Source organism: Hyla sarda, chromosome 6 (genome assembly GCF_029499605.1).
Source record: "Hyla sarda isolate aHylSar1 chromosome 6, aHylSar1.hap1, whole genome shotgun sequence".
In the NCBI taxonomy this organism is placed as follows: domain Eukaryota; kingdom Metazoa; phylum Chordata; class Amphibia; order Anura; family Hylidae; genus Hyla; species Hyla sarda.
The window spans coordinates 120669300-120686623 of NC_079194.1; the positions used below are offsets into that span (position 1 = coordinate 120669300).

Consider the following 17324-nt stretch of genomic DNA (forward strand, 5'->3'; position numbering starts at 1 on the left):
TTTACTTTTTATTTTATTTTTTGTGTTAGTGTAGTGTAGTGTTTTTAGGGTACAGTCGCACGGGCGGGGGTTCACAGTAGTTTCTCGCTGGCAGTTTGAGCTGTTGCAGAAAATTTGCTGCAGCTCAAACTTGCAGCCCGATACTTACTGTAAGCCTCCGCCCATGTGAGTGTACCCTGTACATTCACATTGGGGGGGACATCCAGCTGTTGCAAAACTACAACTCCCAGCATGCGCTGACAGACTGTACATGCTGAGAGTTTTAGTTTTGCAACAGCTGTAGGCACACTGGTTATGTATTACGGAGTTTGTGACCTTACTCAGTGTTTCAAAACCAGTGTGCCTCCAGCTGTTGCAAAACTACAACTCCCAGCATGTACGGTGCATGGTGTAAGGTGACTGCTGGGAGTTGTAGTTTGCAACAGCTGGAGGCACACCGGTCGTGAAACACTGAGTTAGGTAAAAAAAAAAACTCTAAGTTTCACAACCAGTGTGCCTTCAGCTGTTGCAAAACTACAACTCTCAGCAGTCACCGACAGCCAACGGGCATGCTGGGAGTTGTAGTTATGCAACCAGCAGATGCACCACTACAACTCCCAGCATGCACTTTAGCTGTTTGTGCAAGCTGGGAGTTGTAGTTATACAACAGCTGAAGGTACACTTTTCCATAGAAAAAATGTGCCTCCAGCTGTTGCAAAACCATAAGTCCCAGCATGCCCATAAGGGTATGCTGGGAGTTGTGGTGGTCTGCCTCCTGCTGTTGCATAACTACAGCTCCCAGCATGCCCTTTTTGCATGCTGGGAGCTTTTGCTAAGCAACAGCAGGAGGCTGTAACTCACCTCCTGCTGCTGCTCCATCGCAGGCTGTCCCTCGCCGCCGCCGTCGCTCCTGGGGCCCCGATCCCAACATGGACGCCGGAGATCGGGGTCCCCAGCACCCGGGGTCGTCTTCCCGCACCCGCTCACGCCCTTCGGAAGAGGGGCGGAGCGGGTGCGGGAGTGACACCCGCAGCAGGCGCCCTGATTGGTCGGCCGGTAATCCGGCCTACGAATCAGGGCGATCGTGAGGTGGCACCAGTGCCACCTCACCCCTGCAGGCTCTGGATGTTCGGGGCCGTCAGAGACGGCCCCGAACAGCCAGTAATTCCGGGTCACCGGGTCACTGGAGACCCGATTGACCCGGGATCGCCGCAGATCGCTGGACTGAATTGTCCAGCGATCTGCGGCGATCGCCGACATGGGGGGGGCATAATGACCCCCCTGGGCGATATGCCGGGATGCCTGCTGTTGAACGATTTCAGCAGGCATCCGGCTCCGGCCCCCAACCGACTAGCGGTGGGGACCGGAATTCCCACGGGCGTATGGATACGCCCTGCGTCCTTAAGGACTCGGGATGCAGGGCGTATCCATACGCCCTGCGTCCTTAAGAGGTTAAATGCAGTACAATAATAGAAAAGTATGTAATCATGGGTATCATTTTAATCATATTGACCCACAGAATAAAGAAAACATGTAATTTTTACCATAAGGTGTACAGCGCAAAATGTGCAAAATTTTCATTTTCTTTTAAATTTCCTCACACAAAGAAGAATTTTTTGGGTTTGCCATACATTGTAGGTTACAATGAGTGATGTCATTACAAAGTACAATTGGTCATGCAAAAAAAAAAAAAAATGATTTTTAGAAGGCAAAGAGGAAAAAAACGCAAATATAAAATTGGCTGTGTCCTTAAGGCCAAAATGGGCTGTGTCCTTAGGTGGTTAAAGGGGTTATAAGGTGAGCTTCGTAATTAAGTGTCATACTGAAATGGGCATGCTTACCAAGGATCTGTGCTTGTGTTGGTTGTAAATGGCTGTGTCCTCCATCAAACTACTGGCTTGTTTTGGGGAACTGGCTACTTCCTGTTTCTGTGGCCTCTCTGACTACAATCCCCAGGGATCTTTTGTTTCAAAGTGGAAAGTGACTTATTCCCTCCCACATATCGGCCTTTCCTCCCATTGCAGCACAGCCACGCTCTCTATGATCCCATGACTTGCCCAACATCTCCTGGCACACAAGCTGTGGATCTGTGTCATGATAATCAGGGGACAAAGCAGCCAAGCCCCCTTTCAGCACCTGACTTGTGATGCATTGTCTCGGGTCGCACAGCAAGTTGGAAAAGGTCTGAAACAACACAAATTTTTTCTTTCCCTGGGAAAAGAAAAACAAAGAAATTTGATACTAGACACCAATCACACGTAAGCAAATTATTTTAGTAACTGGGCTAAGTTTGCTGCCCCTGTCTTGCATTTAAAGAACAAAAAATTCTGGAATACCTGAAATATGTGATTGGCTGCTGTGGGCAAAATCTCTCCACTTTTTCTCAAACATTATGAAATATCGGGACCGATGTTGAATGTTGTACGATCTGCGACTGACAATGCAAGAAGATGATCTGGAGATTTTGACACATGATTTGGTATTAGATAACTGTGTGAGGTACCAAGGTGCCTACTTTGAAGGGGACTGAGGCGTCTTTTATATGTACAATGTATGTTGAATCTTCTATTTTCTCTATTCTTCATATTACATGGCTGGATACCTGCCAGACAGACCTTGTATATTTAAGATTATAGTAAATTCTTCCTGCCTGTACATTGTTTTTTTTTTTTTTTTTTTTGAGACTGAAAGTTGTGTCTCTTTAGGAGTACAAATTGGAGTTCTGACGACTTTAAAGGGGTTATCCAGAATAGAAAAACAGAGCTACTTTCTTGCAAAAAACGCTCCCAGTCTGTCTCCAGGTTGGGTGTGGTTCTGCAGCTCAGTTCTATTGAAGTGAATGGAGCCAAGTTGTAAAACCCCACCCAACCTGGAGACAGACGTGGAGCTTTTTTTTTCTTTTTTTTTCCCCTTTTTTTAAAGATATTAGCTGTGTTTCTATTCCTGGATAACCCATTTAAGGATACATTGAGAAATTAATTAGAACAGAATTTTGGACCTAAAATTGATAAGGTAGTCACTTTCTATAAAGGAAAACAAAAATGAACCAAATTCTTTGTCAGTCCTTTCTTGGTCCAGCTTTTCTACTTTGCTCAATGTCCTAGTTTATTCATTCGTTTTTCAGCATACCCCCTCCCCAGTCTCTTCCTTACGCTTCAATTGGCAATTTTGGACAGCCGCACTCATGGAGAACTAGATGTCTAACCTCATATGAAAGGTCTAACCACTGTACAAATCTTCCACAGCAAACTCCGTCAGAAGCCTTAACTGCTGCTCTTCTCCGGCTGATATTTTTGGCCCTTTCTATCTTTTCTAGGTCGGGTTATGAATACATTACTTCTCACACCCCCTCCCTACTTTTTTATATTTGAAAAAAATGTTTCATAAAAGATAAAAAAAATTTTTTTAACTTTCTAGTTCAAAGTTTTGTGCATTTTGTATTTTTATCCTTCCTTTATAAAGGGGAACTTAAAATAAAAATGTGACAATGAAATAAATCCAGGCCTCAGGTGTGTAAGGGGTTTATGCTTGGCCTCATTCAGCACCTGCAGCGCAGCTTCCCAGGTGACACATTTTGAGCCATTGTAACAAATGTGTGTTTCAGCCATGTTGCCAGTATAGGAAGCCTTATGGAACAATTGGTGCTATTCTCTTTTCTTTTTCTTAAGCTCTCTCTACATTGGATAAATGTAACAATTTATGCTGTAGAAACTTGGACTCAATAAATCACTGACACTTTTCCTTTTTCCTTCCTCTTTCCCATCCTTTTCTTCTTTCCCTCTCCCCTTTTCATTTTGCAAAGCCTGCGGATTTGGATGAATGGGTAAGCTCTGTTTGGCTCGTGTTCCTTCTTATTTCACTTGTCATATTGTCACTGTGTGGGGATTGTTTGTAGAAATTGTAGTTTATTTACTTTCCTATTCTGATCTCCCACTCCATATACTTTGGACATTTTTGTTTTATAAAATGTATCTTTGGAGTGGCCTTTTAAAAGACTGGGCCTTGGCATTTCACTGAAGCTAATTCTGGATATTCAGATGAGATAGAGTCATTTATATAATCTTTTACATGTGAACAGTACCTTGTTGATTAGCAGCAGCTTACTCTGACCCACCCTTACGGACCACAGTGCTCAGTGGATAAAGAGTAGTATTCTTAAAGCAGTTAGTTATAAGAAGGAGTTTCCATGGCAGCTTGACAATTCCGATTACTTTATTGCTCTTGATGACAAACAAACAAGAGACGCAATTCCAATGTTTCACATCGCATGATGCTTTCTCAAGGATGGGCGTGAGAAGGCGGTAGCTGCGCACACCCATAATTATAACCCCCATAATCTGTAACTTGTCACCAATGAGAGGTCAACTAATACATAGTGTACATATAAGGGTGCATTCACATCATGTTTTAGGGATCTGGCAGCCGAATCCAGCAGGAGAATACCTTCCACTGTCGTATTCCTGCCGGACCCATACCTCGCCCCATTAATTTGAATTAGCCGAAGGGAGTCAGCTATGCTTTTCAGTTCAGCAACAAAACCGGATACGGTCCAAAAATAAGCCAACCGGAATCACTAGCTGACTCCATCCGGCTCATTCAAATGGATAGGGTGTGCCACGGGAATACGGTTTTCAAAGTCTCCCGTCGGCTGTTTTATCACCAAAATGTTATGTGAATGAGCCCTAACACAAACATAACATCACTGTAATATGCCATGTATCATAAAACCTTATATAAGATAACACATCCTAGATCTGAATGAATGAACTAATCATATGAAATACTTTCGTCTTTACTTAGTTGAAAGTGCTGACAACAAAATCACACAAAAATTATCAATGGAAATCACACTCAAAATCAAAGTGGAAAATCACACTACAGGCTGATCCAACTTTGATGTAGTGTCCTTTAAAACAAGTCAAACTGAGGCTCGGTAGTGTGTGTGGCCTCCATGTGCCCGTATGACCTCCCTAAAACACTTGGGCATGCTTCTGATGAGGTGGCCGCCAACTCCTGGACAGTCTGTGGTGCAATGTGGCGTTGGTGGATGGAGCGAGACATGATGTCCCAGATGTGCTCAATTGGACTCAGGTCTGGGGAATGGGCGGGACAGTCCATAGTATCAATGCCTTCCTCTTGCAGGAACTGCTGACACACTCCAGCCACATGAGGTCTAGCATTGTCTTGCATTAGGAGGAACCCAGGGCCAACCGCACCAGCATATGGTCTCACAAGGGGTCTGAGGATCTCATCTCTGTACCTAATGGCAAGACCATGGAGGGCTGTGCAGCCCCCCCCCCCCCCCCCAGAGAAATGCCACCCCACACCATTACTGACCCCTCACCGGTCATGCTGGAGAATGTTGCAGGCAGCAGAACTGTCACGATCACACCCTATCGGTCCAGCTAAGACGCTAGAGAGAGTGTGATGGTGCAAGGGTTAAAGCCGCCAGACCTCTGGGTATCCACTACAAGTACCAGCAAGTCACCAAATTAACCCTTAGATAAACGTGTTTTACCAGAGCCTCCTTCAGAAAGGTGAGCTCATATATTTAGAGATCAAAGCCCAGAGCTGATTAATTAAACATGTAATCTGATAAAGGGTATCACAGTGCTGACTATATAAAAATACAGAAACAAATGACATACAGTTACAAAAATATATAAAAGAGTTTGGCAAGGCAAGTTCAGAAAACAAAAGATGAAGTTCTTATAGCATGATGATATAGCAGTCCATGAGAGTGAGTTCCAGCTGTTCTTAGGATGGTCTTGTCAGCTTATGGGCAGCCTTGAACACCCCTTGAGTCTAGCATTGTTAAATATTATATATCTGCCTTTTTGGAGGGAGACTCCATTCCCCCCTCCCCTCTGATCCCACCAGGGGGGCATCTCTGTCTCTGGCCCTCTTATCTGGTTGATTATATTATGGGACCAGAGTGCATGACTTCCTGCTGCTTCAAAAAGAGTCTCTGACTTCAAAGGAGATGTAAACAGACAGCCAGACCCCCAATAAAATGCAATACACAAATCAGTCTGAATGACCTCTCACCCCCAGGTCTTAGGTTATCCATCACACACAGTTATAATTTATAATACACAGATAGGATTTTAATAATCAGGCCTTGGGCCTGACAAGAACGTTCTCCACATGTGACTGACTGTCATGTCTGTCACGTGTGTTCAGTGTGAACCTGCTTTCATCTGTGAAGAGCACAGGGCGCCAGTGGCAAATTTGCCAATCTTGGTGTTCTCTGGCAAATGCCAAATGTCCTGCCCAGTGTTGGGTTGTAAGCACAACCCCCACCTGTGGACGTCGGGCCCTCATACCACCCTCATGGAGTCTGTTTCTGACCGTTTGAGTGGACACATGGTCATTTGTGGCCTGCTGGAGGTCATTTTGAAGGGCTCTGGCAGTGCTCCTCCTGCTCCTCCTTGCACAAAGGCGGAGGTAGCGGTCCTGCTGCTAGGTTGTTGCCCTCCTACGGCCTCCTAAACGTCTTCTGGTGTACTGGTCTGTCTCCTGGTAGCGCCTCCATGCTCTGGACACTACGTTGACAGACACAGCAAACCTTCTTACAACAGCTCGCATTTGATGTGCCATCCTGGATGAGCTGCACTACCTGAGCCACTTGTGTGGATTGTAGACTCATGCTACCACTAGAGAGAAAGCACCACCAGCATTTGAAAGTGACTGAAACATCAGCCAGAGAGCATAGGAACTGAGAAGTGGTCTGTGGTCACCACCTGCAGAACCACTCCTTTTATTGGGCGTGTGTCTTGCTAATTGCCTGTAATTTCCACCAGTTGTCTTTTCCATTTGCACAACAGCATGTGAAATTGATTGTCAATCAGTGTTGCTTCCTGAGTGGACAGTGTGATTTGACTTGGAGTTACATTGTGTGAAGTGTTCCCTTTATTTTTTTGAGCAGTATATATAATTAAAATCTAATTACTGACAGAATCATTTTTATAGAAAAGAAGACAAGTCATTTTGGCCTTTTAACCCTGCTGGTCCCGTGTGATTGATCAACTGGGCCTATGCTTGCCACAATCTGGTATGGCGATCTGTTCCTGATTATTTGTAAACTGCAAATGACAATCCCTTATGTGTTAGATCAATCTTGGGCTCTCTTTACCTGTACACAGTTAGTATATATGTTACCTAAATCTGTGGAACATAGGTCTAATTGTTTTTCTGATATAACATCAGTGGCAGGAACAAAAAAAAAGGAGCATAAACCACAAAAACAGAGCGACATGTAATGAATTGTATGTCCGTGTGTTGTATTACTCCTATCTGTGTAGTTATCGCAGTATATAAATGCATACAAAATTAACATTGTTTACCTTACCCTTTTGAAGTCCTTGTTAGAAGCAATCAGTTTTTTTGATAACTTGCCTCTCACTAGTTTGTCTCTAAGATTTTTTTGTTCTCCAAAGCGAAACTATGGGAATCTCTGAGGTGACGTAATCCGGATCTTGATCATTGTGTGATTATATGCCAATTATTTCTAACACAATTTTCTATAATATTGGACATGGCACTAGAGCAATAAAGTAATTGGAACTTTCGAGCTGCTGTGGAAACTTCTTCTTTTAACCACTTAGGGGCCAAGGGCGCCTTCGCTCCCTGGTTCTTATGGACCATGGGAATTTCGGTCGGTCAGGGACCGCACCATGGTGACTGCTGATATCTATCAGCAGGCACCACGTGCAAATGCCCAGGGGGGTCCTGAGACCCCCCCCCCATGTGGGCGATCACTGCAAATCACTGCTGAATTCAGACCGGCTATTTGCTGCGATTACGGGTCTTCAATGACCTGGTGACCCCGGAAAATAAGGGGGAACGGGGTAGTTCAAAACACCCACGATCCCCCCTGAAGGGATAGCAGGGAGGTGGCAGGGGTGCCACCCCTCCTATCCCTGACATCGTTCAGAAGCGACAACCAATAGCAGATCAGGGGCGGGGTTAACGTTCGGTTTCCCCACTCTGCCCACTCACTGTTGTCAGGCCAGAACGGGGGAACCGACGGGGAACGGCACCGAAGGTCCAAATACCCAGAGGCAGCGGGTGGTGATCAGCGGCGGCAGCAGGCGGTGATAGGCGGCGGCAGAGGACTGCTATGCAGCTCCCTGGATCCTTCGGAAGCTGGTGAGTTGCCTAGCAACATCTGGAGGGCTACAGTTTGGAGACCACTCTACAGTGGTCTCTAAACTGTAGCCCTCCAGATGTTGCTAAACTACAACTCCCAGCATGTACTTATCGCCGAAGGGCATGCTGGCAGATGTAGTTAGGCAACAGCTGGAGGTACGCAACTACAACTCCCAGCATGCCGAGACAGCTGTTTGCTGTTTGGGCATGCTGGGTTTTGCAGTTTTGCAACAGCAGGAGTGCCACAGTTTGGAGATCACTGTGCAGTGGTCTCAACTGTGGTCCTCCTCTCACTTCTGAGCCCTGTCGTATTTCAAGGAAACAGTTTAGGACCATATATGGGGTATTTCCGTACTCGGGAGAAAATTGCACTATAAATTTTGGGGGTCTTTTTCTCCTTTTACCCCTTATGAAAAGGAAAAGTTGAGGTCTACACCAGCCTGTTAGTGTAAAAAAATTAACATTTGTACACTAACATGCTGGTGTTGCCCCATACTTTTTATTTTCACAAGCGGTAAAAGGAAAGACATATTTCGTTAAAGTTGGATGGGAAAATGAAAAAAAATTTTTTTTTCACTAACTAAAATGCGAGTGTTACCCTAAATTTTTCATTTTCACAAGGGAAAATAGCAAAAAAGCCCCCCAAAATTTGTAACCTAATTTCTTTTGAGTTAGAAAATACCCCATATGTGGATGTAAAGTACTCTGTGGGCGCACTACAATGCTCAGAAGAGAAGGAGCGCCATTGAGCTTTTGAAGAGAAAATTTGTCCGGAATTGAAGGCCAGGTGTGTTTACAAAGTCCTCATAGTGCCAGAACCAGGGCTGTGGAGTCGGAGTCGGGGAGTCGGACGAAATTTTGGGTACCTGGAGTCGGAGTCGGCAAACAATGCACCAACTCCGACTCCTACTAAATTTTGATTGGAATAAAAAAAAAAAAATAAGCAAGTTTAAATGTCCCAATTGACAAAAGGTTATAATTAATGACTTCTCTACTTTAAGAATAAAGACCAATGCATGCAGTGCCTCATGTAACCGCAAAACTGACACGTTAAGTGACCGAGAAGAAGCATGCTTTTCATGTGCTTTACTTTATACTTTCCATAGTGTTGTGTTCTGCTGTTACAGGGAACCCATGGGTAACCTAGCCTCTCACTGATAAGGGATTAAGTAAATATGTTTTTTGCAGGACTAGAGACACTTGTATAAGTGAAGGGAATGGAGGGTCAATAGTTCAAGACTGAAGCTGTAAACCATTGGAAAAACTTCTGCCATTCAGCTAAGGCTATAAAAACTTGTAAACTTGATTGTTAGCTTAAAGGGGTACTCCGCCCTTAGACATCTTATCCCCTATCCAAAGGATAGGGGATAAGATGTCAGATCGCCGTGGTCCCACTGCTGGGGACCCCCGGGATTGCCGCTGCAGCACCAACCTATCATTACTGCACAGAGAGAGTTCGCTCTGTGCTTAATGACAGGCGATACAGGGGCTGGAGCAACGTTACATCACAGCTCTGCCCCTCGTGATGTAACAGCCAGCCCCCTCAATAAAAGTCTATGGGAAGGGGCGTGGCGGTCATCACGCCCCCTGCCATAGACTTGCATTGAGGGGGCGGGTCGTGATGTCACGAGGGGCGGAGCCATGATGGCACGCTGCTCCGTCCCCTGTATCGCCCGTCATTACGCATAGAGCGAACTCGGTCTGTGTAGTAATGAAAGCACTGTGCCGCAGCGGCAAACCCGGGATAAGATGTCTAGGGGCGAAGTACCCCTTTAAACTTTAAACATGGCTATGTAATTCTTCTAGGGAAATCATGTTTAATAATAAATGCCCCTTCCTGGATCCTCCCACTGCCCTATCTTCAGTAGCAGATCAGCACACAAACTGTTCAATACAGTAGACTGTTGTTATTACCACAGGACTACTGGCTGGGAAGCCATGTATGTTGCCTTTCTTTCCTTCAAGGAATGTATAAAATACATTTGCATATTAATACAGAGGAGTCGGAGTCGGAGTTGGAGTTGGAAGTATAGAAAACTCCGGAGTCGGAGCATTTACCTACCGACTCCACAGCCCTGGCCAGAACAATGGACCCCCCCCCCCCTGTGACCCCATTTTGGAAACTACACCCCTCATGTAATGTAATAAGGGGGACAGTGAGCATCTAAAGGGGTTGTGCGCTGCCCTGACTTTCGGAGCTCTGCTCACAGCGTCTGGAAGTTCATTACTCCGAACGCTGTGTGCGGGCTTCCGTGTTCGCAGCTGCCGGGCGTGACGTCTTGCCCGGCCCCTCGCGACGTCTCGCCCGCCCCCTCGTGATGTCTCGCCGCCCCACCTATGAGGTGTTAAGGCTCACTGTACCCCTTGTTACGTTCCTTGAGGGGTGTAGTTTCCAAAATAGTATGCCATATGTTTTTTTTTTTGTTTTTTTGCTGTTTAGGGGCTTCCTAAATGCGACATCTCCTCCAAAAACCATTTCAGCTAAATTTGCTTTCCAAAAATCCAAATGTGACTCCTTCTCTTCTGAGCATTGTAGTTCACCCACAGAGCATTTTACGTCCTAACATGGGATATTTCCATACTCAAAAGAGATGGGGTTACAAATTTTGGGGGGCATTTTCTCCCATTACCCTTTGTAAAAATGGTAGATTTCGGGAAAACTGTACTTTAGTGAAATTTTTTTTTTCATTTACACATCCAACTTTAACGAAAAGTCGATAAACACCTGTGGGGTGTTACGTTACGTGCCTTGAGGGGTGTAGTTTACTAAAATGGTATGCCATGTGGAGTTTTTTTCTGCTGTTCTGGCACCATAGGGGCTTCCTAAATCCAACATGCCCCCCAAAAACCATTTCAGCAAAATTCACTCTCCGAAATCCCATTGTTGCTCCTTCCCTTCTGTGCCCTCTACTGCGCCCGCCGAACACTTGACATACACATATGGGGTATTTCCTTACTCGAGAGAAATAGGGTTATAAATTTTGGGGGGATTTTTTTTCCTATTACCCCTTGTAAAAATTCAAAAACTGTGTCTACAAGAACATGCCAGTGTAAAAAATGAAGATTTCGAATTTTCTCCTTCACTTTGCTGCTATTCCTGTCAAACACCTAAAGGGTTAACACACTTACTGAATGCCATTTTGAATACTTTTAGGGGTGCAGTTTTTATAATGGGGTCATTTGTGGGGTATTTCTAATATGAAGACCCTTCAAATTCACTTAAACTGAACTGGTTCCTGAAAAATTTTGATTTTGAAAATTTTGTGAAACATTGGAAAATTGCTTCTGAACTTTGAAGCCCTCTGATATCTTCCAAAAGTAGAAACATGTCAACTTTATGATGCAAATATAAAGTAGACATATTGTTTATGTGAATCAATATATAATTTATTTGGAATGTCTATTTTCCTTACAAGCAGAGAGCTTCAAAGTTAGAAAAATGCAAAATTTTCAATTTTATCATCGAAGTTTGCAATTTTCCACCAAGAAATGATGCAAGTATCGACAAAATTTTACCACTAACATAAAGTAGAATATGTCACGAAAAAACTAGCTCTGATTCAGAATGAAAAATGAAAGCATCCCAGAGTTATTAATGCTTAAAGTGACAGTGGTCAGATGTGCAAAAAACGCTCTGGTCCTTTAAGTGAAAATGGGCTTGGTCCTTAAGGGGTTAAAGCGTACCTGTCAGATCCCACAAAAAAAAAAAAAAACAACTGTGATATGTTACTCTGTACCTAATGTTACTCTGTACCTAATCCTGATCATGTACATATCAGCCATAGGTCATTAAGTCATAAATCTGCAGAAATGAATGAGAAGCCTTCATTTACCTTTTTGGGGACTGTGGAATCCTCTGGGGCATGCTTGTCCTCAGGGCACAGAGCCCTGCTTGCCCTCAGGGCACAGAGCTTGCCCTCAGGGCACAGAGCCCTGCTTGCCCTCAGGGCACAGAACCTCCTTGCCCTAAGGGCACAGAACCCTGCTTGCCCTCAGGGCACAGGGCCCTGCTTGTCATCAGGGCACAGGGCCCTGCTTGTCATCAGGGCACAGGGCCCTGCTTGTCCTCAGGGCACAGGGCCCTGCTTGTCCTCAGGGAACAGGGCCCTGCTTGTCCTCAGGGAACAGGGCCCTGCTTGTCCTCAGGGAACAGGGCCCTGCTTGTCCTCAGGGAACAGGGCCCTGCTTGTCCTCAGGGAACAGGGCCCTGCTTGTCCTCAGGGCACAGGGCCCTGCTTGTCCTCAGGGCACAGAGCCCTGCTTGTCCTCAGGGCACAGAGCCCTGCTTGTCCTCAGGGCACAGAGCCCTGCTTGTCCTCAGGGCACAGAACCCTGCTCGTCCTCAGGGCACAGAGCCCTGCTTTTCCCGCCCTTCCTATATTATGTATATTATCAAATGTACCATATATTGTCCTCAGGGTACAGAGCCCTGCTCGTCCTCGGGGTACAGAGCCCTGCTAGTCCTCGGGGCACAGAGCCCTGCTAGTCCTCGGGGCACAGAGCCCTGCTAGTCCTCGGGGCACAGAGCCCTGCTAGTCCTCGGGCACAGAGCCCTGCTAGTCCTCGGGGCACAGAGCCCTGCTAGTCCTCGGGGCACAGAGCCCTGCTAGTCCTCGGGGCACAGAGCCCTGCTAGTCCTCGGGGCACAGAGCCCTGCTAGTCCTCGGGGCACAGAGCCCTGCTAGTCCTCGGGGCACAGAGCCCTGCTAGTCCTCGGGGCACAGAGCCCTGCTAGTCCTCGGGGCACAGAGCCCTGCTAGTCCTCGGGGCACAGAGCCCTGCTAGTCCTCGGGGCACAGAGCCCTGCTAGTCCTCGGGGCACAGAGCCCTGCTAGTCCTCGGGGCACAGAGCCCTGCTAGTCCTCGGGGCACAGAGCCCTGCTAGTCCTCGGGGCACAGAGCCCTGCTAGTCCTCGGGGCACAGAGCCCTGCTAGTCCTCGGGGCACAGAGCCCTGCTAGTCCTCGGGGCACAGAGCCCTGCTAGTCCTCGGGGCACAGAGCCCTGCTAGTCCTCGGGGCACAGAGCCCTGCTAGTCCTCGGGGCACAGAGCCCTGCTAGTCCTCGGGGCACAGAGCCCTGCTAGTCCTCGGGGCACAGAGCCCTGCTAGTCCTCGGGGCACAGAGCCCTGCTAGTCCTCGGGGCACAGAGCCCTGCTAGTCCTCGGGGCACAGAGCCCTGCTAGTCCTCGGGGCACAGAGCCCTGCTAGTCCTCGGGGCACAGAGCCCTGCTAGTCCTCGGGGCACAGAGCCCTGCTAGTCCTCGGGGCACAGAGCCCTGCTAGTCCTCGGGGCACAGAGCCCTGCTAGTCCTCGGGGCACAGAGCCCTGCTAGTCCTCGGGGCACAGAGCCCTGCTAGTCCTCGGGGCACAGAGCCCTGCTAGTCCTCGGGGCACAGAGCCCTGCTCGTCCTCGGGGCACAGAGCCCTGCATTTTTGCATTGCATTGTTGCATGATACAGCCATCACATCTTCCATCAAGGACTCCATGGATAGTATTTATTGTGTGACTGTATCTTATGGTTGATATTGATGTTGCTGTAACACCTTCAGTGTGTGGCTCTAAATCATCTGGCTCCATGTTGAACATGTACAGAAAAATAACATGTATGTGTCCATATGTGCAATATGTAGGGAGCGGCATGTATATGTAAATACACAGAATATAATCCATCCTGACCACTTACTAAACCTTCCCATGGCTGAATGTGCTAAATGGTGAAGAGAGAATAGTGAAAGGGACATCAGCCGTTTAGAAATACAGGGCTGTTAATTGCCGGTGCGGGCTTCACACCCTCCACCATCTTTTTGGCACTGGCTGGTGATTACCAAGAATAACCTTCCTATTGGATGGTGTCTGCAGGCTGCAGATCATAGGTCACTTTCCCTAATGAGTTTTTGCATACATAATCTTCATTAAATCCGGCAGCAATCTTGCTTTTCTTCCCAATCAAGGTTTGTGGTAGCAGGAAAGGTTAAGCACCGTCTGGCTTCCTTTGTCGCTGAGTATGTAAGCAGCCAGGTCAGCCGCATAAACAGCCCAAATCCCCCTGTAAGCTCAGTCTATTTCTCTCTAAATCCATTAACCATGCTACATAACTGGACTTCTCACTTAACGGACAGCGCAATTCACAACCCTTCATTGTTTGTTTAAGGGGGATTTAATTAATTCCGCCCATTGTTGCAGCAGATTTGTTGTTGGCACAAGGAAAAATACACATACAAATTACACGGGAGCTCAGACAAAAAGAAGAAAGCCCCATGTGCCTATTATTAATCATTAGCAGAGAGAAATATTTACGCCCTCTCCCCCCTTATAAACATGCGCCGCCCTGAATAACCATATGCAGATGCACACATTCCATTTAATTACTGGCAGGGAATCCAACTATTTAGATTGAACCCTTTATGTGCCAGAGGGACTGTATTTCAATCAAAAGGAATTTATTGTAGGTTGCCATCTATCCAGTCTTATTTATGACAATGCATGGAGGTTACAACTTGGATGACCCATTTCTTCCTATTAAAATCTAATCATTTATTTAACGGAGATATTTCAAAATAAGTCACTATATATTCCTGAATAATTGCTTCTGTTTATCCTTCTCGTATAAGCTGCTGACAAATGATGGTTCACCATTTTGACTCCAATATAGATTGTCACCCAGCTTTCCAAGATTGTGAAGGGCAAATCTGTCTAAATGTGCAGTGATGTGGAGGAAGAGATGTAATATGCCTTAAGAAAACAGTTTAATAAAGCTAGCTGACAGAATAGTGTCTTGCTTTCCCAAAAACTGACAGAGCTAAGAAAGAGCCAACTTAAACAAGTCACAATGGAAGACTGCTCATGGTCGGGGTACAGAGATTGAGGAGGGGTCTGTAGTGATTCCCAGTATCTTGGTCATGCAAGTTGCAAGACAATGTTTAATCTTGCAGCTGTCACCATAGCAAGTGCCCTAGAATTAGCCTGAAAGGAGAAGCCGGGAAACCCTCAATACAAGAAGTTCTGTCCACCTAACCAGAAAAGCCCGCCTCCTGGACACTTGACATGTTAGCGTCAAGAAAATTGAATCAAAGCAGCTTTTTATTTGCAATCCAAAATAAAGATATTAGTGACGTTTCAGTCCACACTGGACCATCATAAGACCCGATTGCTGCAGAGGTATAAGCATGGAAAACGGCATATACCGGTAGTTGTGCAAAATAGCTGTCAGGAGATGCGACCTGTAGTCGCTGGAGGTCCAGTGTGGACTGAAACGTCATTAACATCTTTATTTTGGATTGCAAATAAAAAGCTACTTTGATTCAATTTTGAAAGTGGTGTGCGAAGTCTTGTCTATACAACGTTTTAAGGATTGGGATTCCTACTCCTGCACCCACAACCACATTTTGAGAGTGACGTATTTCTACATAAGGCATCCAGAAAATATATTTTTTAGTCATGAAAGTTTCACAACCAAGACACGGTTTATTGTTGATGTCTCCTTCTGAATCTCCATATAGGGCTGTCATCAGTTTTGATGGTTCAATACTACTGACGGACTCCTTTTAATATACAGCATACAATTTATTAAAGATGATCTGTCTACTCTCCTGACGTGCCTGTGAATTCTTCATTACGGAATTAATCCTTCCTTGTTAGTGTTCACTGGACACTGTCACACCTTGTATGGACGGTTCCAGGTGGAATAACGGAGGAACTGCTCAATAGCTTTCAGGAAAAGAGTGATGTGTACAGACTTAGACAGCCTTCAGCAAGGAACCTGCCATGAGAATAAAAAAATGAAAGAATAATTTTTGTTAACAGTAATGATGAAGTGATGTATAGAGTCCGTTTTCATCATAATAATAGTTTTGTGTGTGCGGAGTATCTCATGTTGCATACTTCTCTTATCACTAAGGGATTGCATGCATCTGAACTTTTCTAGCCCCACGCTTGAGACCCCACCATTTTGTGTTATTCTGGGCCCCCCGCATTCTGATCTGAATTAGAAAAGGCATTCCAGAGCCCAAATGATCTTTATTCGGGTCCCTTCCCGCTGAAGCATGCCTTGCCTCCAGGTCTTCTGCAGGAGCCTGTCAGGCTCATTGAGCGTCAGATGAAGCTGACATTTAAAATACGGCAAGCCAGACAGGGCTTTTTTCCTTGCCAGATACGCTCAGCCTAAACTTCATGAAGTGTCCCAGTTTACCCATTGCATGCTGCTCTTGGGAAAAATATGGTAAGCAGTCAGCCTTTAGATACAATCTTTCTTCCTAACAAACCCTGCCTGCCTGACAAAGACAGCTCCCCAACCCCAGGGGATCACTTGTGACCAGGCCGCTTTATCACTTTACAATGTCATTTTCACCCCAACGCCTTTGTCATTTTTAAAAGTTCAAGCTTGTATAGGGCTTACCCATAAACCATCTCTATGAGGGCATCAGTATGAGAATGTGCAGAAATGTTATATTGCGTGCCGTCCCATTAAACACTCTTTGAAATGCAGTAATCTCCAGTACTCCAATAACATGCAGGAGTCCGACATGCGCCATTAATGTAACATCATTGTCATAGTTATGTACACTTGTTCTTTGTAGTTTATGTAGGGAAAGGGTGGCGTCTGATACATATTTGCTACCATGGAAAAAGACAACCTGCAAACTATACTGTGACAGTGAATATAAGGAGAGATAAACCTGCAGTTTTTTAAAGGGGAGACATAAGCTTTCCTTACAATCACTCGTTTACTGCAGTGTGAAATATTACCAAGTATATTACCAAGTAACTTCTACAATGGACATTACTTATGTTAGTCTTGATCTTTTAACATCCTTTCATTTTAAGATCTAAAATGATGTGCAGGTTAATTTCTTTATACATTTTGTAATGGTTGAAGCCCCACTTTATCCCCTAGAACTCCAATAGGCACCATTAGGGGCCGCTTTAAAAGCTTGCCGCATGTACGTTTATTATATAAGTCTGTAGTAGTGGCAAAAACTGACATGGAGAAAAAGCAGTGGCAAAAACTGACATGAAGAAGAACTTATTTTTTTTTTACACTATACATTCATCCGTTTTAAAGATCCTTTATAATGTTCCATTATGAAAACCCTGAAAATTGCCTGTTAAACGTCCGTTACAAAATCCCATTATAGTCTATGGGATTTTTACATTATTTTTTTTTAACCCGTCATAGCCCATTATTAATAAC

General features: G+C 45.5%; 1 protein-coding gene across 5 annotated transcripts in view; it reads left to right on the forward strand.

Moving 5' to 3' along the window:
• CHCHD6 (coiled-coil-helix-coiled-coil-helix domain containing 6) overlaps window positions 1-17324 on the forward strand; it is a 343619-nt gene that overhangs the window by 82641 nt on the left and 243654 nt on the right. For 4 of the 5 annotated variants that reach the window (XR_008844998.1, XM_056524875.1, XM_056524873.1 and 1 more), the window contains exon 5: window positions 3782-3802. The exons of the other annotated variant lie outside the window; for it this stretch is intronic. Coding sequence is in view for 3 of the 4 variants with exons in the window: in XM_056524875.1 (XP_056380850.1) it covers window positions 3782-3802 (21 nt within the window). In the remaining variant the exon portion in view is untranslated. The remainder of the gene's footprint in view (window positions 1-3781; window positions 3803-17324) is intronic. 5 annotated transcript variants of the gene reach the window in all.